The sequence below is a fragment of the Anthonomus grandis genome, chromosome 19 (assembly GCF_022605725.1).
Source record: "Anthonomus grandis grandis chromosome 19, icAntGran1.3, whole genome shotgun sequence".
Classification (NCBI taxonomy): Eukaryota; Metazoa; Arthropoda; class Insecta; order Coleoptera; family Curculionidae; genus Anthonomus; species Anthonomus grandis.
Window position 1 is genome coordinate 7,290,000 of NC_065564.1, and position 4,303 is coordinate 7,294,302.

Here is a 4,303-nt window from a genome sequence, read left to right on the forward strand (position 1 = left end):
TTTGTCCAGACATTTGAAAATAGCTTTTGAAAGAAAAAGTTATAAATTCCTGGAAAAATTGTACTCTAAGATATACTCAATAAAAGAATAAAAATGTCTAAAACAATTGATCAAAACAGGGTGTAGGTACTAAAAAAAAATGGTTACAAATTGTCAGCGCCATCTGTTGACCGATTACGACACTCAACTGTGCCGAGCTGTCAACGTGGTCAACAGCTGTTAACTGTCACACTGTGACAGCTGTCGCCGTCATCTAGAATCGGCAAGAATTTGAACAAAACATTCTAGAATTCCCCTGTTATCCTTAAAGACCGGTCAAAAACACTCAAAATTCCGAGTTTTCACTAGTTCAGGAGGTCGAAAGGGCAAATCGGCTGCTATGGACGTAGACCATTCAATCGCAACGTCTTCGGGTGAGTCTTTTTTAAGCCTAATACTGTTGTTTCTCTTCTATATGGCATCTTCTGGCTCTATGTCCATTGTCTTTTGGTTATTGTAAACACCACAAGAAATCGTCAGAAATACGTTTCTAATTAATTTACATAGGAAATTTTCTTTTTGCTTATAACTCGATTGCTTCCAGAATTAACTACCTCAATACTACTGCCTAAAATCGACGAAAACATCATGGACAAACATCCAAAAGAGAGGATCGTCGAGATTCTGGATGTCCTGGAGGGGCATGTGGAGAGAATCCGAAGGGAGGCAGCCCAGTTGGAGGAAAACCGAGATCATGTCCTCGCCACCCTCGACTCGATCTTGCAGAATGATCTTATTAATCAGTTGGATGAAAGTAAGTACATCAATTCCTGTTATTTTAAACTTATTTATTGTAATTTCAAACTGGGAAGACTCTAGGACAAAAAATGACTCAAAATTCTGATAAAAGAATGACAAGCATTAACTTAACAAATGGGTCAAGGTGCTTGGGAAGGTCAATGTTTGCTCTTAAATTCTTTGAAGAATTAAAATATTACACTAATTTAATGCCAGAACCAAAAATACACATCGGAAAGATAAAATGATTCAAATTTATTCATAATAATTATCATTCCAGGTGATGCAGATGACGTAACCCGGTACGCAGAACGAGTAATGAACAGGTGCCAAACGGTCGAGGTGAGGGTGCTGACCCTCAGGGATCAGATGCAAGAAGACGCTCTGAGTCAAATTAACCATTTGATCGACAGTCTGGTGATGGATCTGAGGCATGACCATGAGGCGGCCAAACAAAGGTGAGTTTTCCTGTCTGTTGAGTTGGTTTTTTGATAATTTAATTGTGAGTTTTTCAGCTATAGATCATCCGTTTTCTTAGATATCCTGATTGTTACATTCTTGACAAAATTCTAGCTCAAAGTTGACACCTTTCACCTAGAAAGGCACACCTACTCACTTTGTCTCTTTTTTCCATTTTAGTAGATTTTCAAAAAACGTCATAACTTCTTTACTGTTAAAGATAGAGACGTGATTCAAAAACTGACACGTGCCCCCAGGAATAGAGCAACTTTTATGCCTCAATAAAAAAAATTGAGAAATCAATAGTTTATAAGAAAAATCAATATTTGTCTTTTTTGTCATTTTAATGTTTCAAGTGATTTGTAAAAAACGTCGTAACTTCTTTGCTGTTAGAGATAGAGCCGTGATTCAAAAACTGACACGTGCCCCCATGAATAGAGCAACTTTTATGCCTTAATAAAAAAATTTGAGAAATCAATAGTTTATGAGGTAAATCAATATTTCTTTTTTTTGCCATTTTAGTGTTTTGTAAAAAACGTCATAACTTCATTACTGTTAGAGATAGAGACGTGATTCAAAAACTGACTTGTGCCTCCATGGATAGAGCAACTTTTATGCATTAATAAAAAAATTTGAGAAATCAATAGTTTATGAGAAAAATCAATTTTTGTCTTTTTTGCCATTTTAATGTTTCAAGTGATTTGTAAAAAACGTCATAACTTCTTTGCTGTCAGAGATAGAGCCGTGATTCAAAAAGTGACACGTGCCCCCATGAACAGAGAAACTTTTATGCCTCAATAAAAAATGTGAGAAATCAATAGTTTATAAGAAAAATCAGTATTTGTCTTTTTTGCCATTTTAATGTTTCAAGTGGTTTGTAAAAAACGTCATAACTTCTTTGCTGTCAGAGATAGAGCCGTAATTCAAAAACTGACACGTGCCCCCATGAATAGAGCAACTTTTATGCATTAATAAAAAAAATTGAGAAATCAATAGTTTATGAGAAAAATCAATATTTGTCTTTTTTGCCATTTTAATGTTTCAAGTGATTTGTAAAAAACGTCATAACTTCTTTGCTGTCAGAGATAGAGCCGTGATTCAAAAAGTGACACGTGCCCCCATGAATAGAGCAACCTTTATGCCTCAATAAAAAAAATTGAGAAATCAATAGTTTATGAGAAAAATCAATATTTGTCTTTTTTACCATTTTAATGTTTCAAGTGATTTGTAAAAAACGTCATAACTTCTTTGCTGTCAGAGATAGAGCCGTGATTCAAAAAGTGACACGTGCCCCCATGAATAGAGCAACTTTTATGCATTAATAAAAAAAATTGAGAAATCAATAGTTTATGAGGTAAATCAATATTTCTTTTTTTTGCCATTTTAGTGTTTTGTAAAAAACGTCATAACTTCATTACTGTTAGAGATAGAGACGTGATTCAAAAACTGACTTGTGCCTCCATGGATAGAGCAACTTTTATGCTTCAATAAAAAAATTTGAGATATCAATAGCTTCTGAGAAAAATCAATATTTGTCTTTTTGGCCATTTTAATGTTTCAAGTGTTTTGTGAAAAACGTCATAACTTCTTTGCTGTCAGAGATAGAGACGTGATTCAAAAACTGACACGTGCCCCCATGAATAGAGCAATCAATAAAAAAATTTGAGAAATCAATAGTTTATAAGAAAAATCAATATTTGTCTTTTTTGCCATTTTAATGTTTCAAGTGGTTTGTAAAAAACGTCATAACTTCTTTGCTGTCAGAGATAGAGCCGTGATTCAAAAACTGACACGTGCCCCCATGAATAGTGCAACTTTTATGCATTAATAAAAAAATTTGAGAAATCAATAGTTTATGAGAAAAATCAATTTTTGTCTTTTTTGCCATTTTAATGTTTCAAGTGATTTGTAAAAAACGTCATAACTTCTTTGCTGTCAGAGATAGAGCCGTGATTCAAAAAGTGACACGTGCCCCCATGAACAGAGAAACTTTTATGCCTCAATAAAAAATGTGAGAAATCAATAGTTTATAAGAAAAATCAGTATTTGTCTTTTTTGCCATTTTAATGTTTCAAGTGGTTTGTAAAAAACGTCATAACTTCTTTGCTGTCAGAGATAGAGCCGTAATTCAAAAACTGACACGTGCCCCCATGAATAGAGCAACTTTTATGCATTAATAAAAAAAATTGAGAAATCAATAGTTTATGAGAAAAATCAATATTTGTCTTTTTTGCCATTTTAATGTTTCAAGTGGTTTGTAAAAAACGTCATAACTTCTTTGCTGTCAGAGATAGAGCCGTGATTCAAAAACTGACACGTGCCTCCATGAATAGAGCAACTTTTATGCCTCAATAAAAAAAATTGAGAAATCAATAGCTTATGAGAAAAACGACGGTTTCAACTGGATTCATTAATTTTCCAGATGTTTGTCTTACATGAACGCCTGCTCCTCAATTATGGTGGAGGGGGTGATGGATAAGAAATTCGAATCCGCCCTGTTGGGGTGCACCCTGGACGACCAGAAGAGGGTGAAAAAACGCCTGCAGGGGCTCCTCAGCTACTTCGAGCGTCTGAGGGTGCAAATGTTCGAGTGAAAACTCTCTCCCTTATTTTGTTTCCTTCTTTTTTTTAATAATAATAATAATAATATTAATAAATTGTTAAGCTTGTACTTTTGTTGTCTTTTTAAGTGGACTGTCTTTGATATTTATAGTTTTGTATGCGTGATGTTTATTTTTTGTCAGGTTTTAATGGCAAAAGTGGATTTTTTCTTAAAACAATTTGTATCGCAATTGAAAAATTCCATTATTGAACGTTATTATGTTAGAATGTATATTTTAGGTTAAATAAACTTATAATGCTTTTGTGTGTTTTTTTTTAATTTGTACCCGAGTGTCAAAAATGATGGTTTTCATTCGCCATCTTGAATTCCAGAGCTGTCATTTTAACGTCAAACTAATTTACCTCTTACGTCACTTTTAAATTTGACGTTTTTATTTAAATATATTTGTAATGTCTAATCCAGTAGTTGGCGGTGGGTAAGGGTAGCTATGACGTCACGCGCAAC

General features: G+C 33.9%; 1 protein-coding gene across 1 annotated transcript; it reads left to right on the forward strand.

Moving 5' to 3' along the window:
• Positions 1 to 234: 234 nt before the first annotated feature.
• On the forward strand, positions 235 to 4,100 carry LOC126747525 (BAG family molecular chaperone regulator 2). The gene is made up of 4 exons (XM_050456213.1): positions 235 to 413; positions 584 to 793; positions 1,058 to 1,235; positions 3,659 to 4,100. Exons 1-4 carry the CDS (start codon positions 380 to 382, stop codon positions 3,828 to 3,830), a joined length of 594 nt encoding a protein of 197 aa, XP_050312170.1. The 5' UTR covers positions 235 to 379; the 3' UTR covers positions 3,831 to 4,100.
• The last annotated feature ends 203 nt before the right edge of the window (positions 4,101 to 4,303 follow it).

Bases quoted from the DNA above. Each gene is read 5' to 3' on its own strand.
- LOC126747525 (XM_050456213.1), top strand. From the start codon at position 380: ATGGACGTAGACCATTCAATCGCAACGTCTTCGG. The intron at 794-1,057 runs GTAAGTACATCA...TTATCATTCCAG, and splicing joins TATTAATCAGTTGGATGAAA to GTGATGCAGATGACGTAACC. The intron at 1,236-3,658 runs GTGAGTTTTCCT...TTAATTTTCCAG, and splicing joins CATGAGGCGGCCAAACAAAG to ATGTTTGTCTTACATGAACG.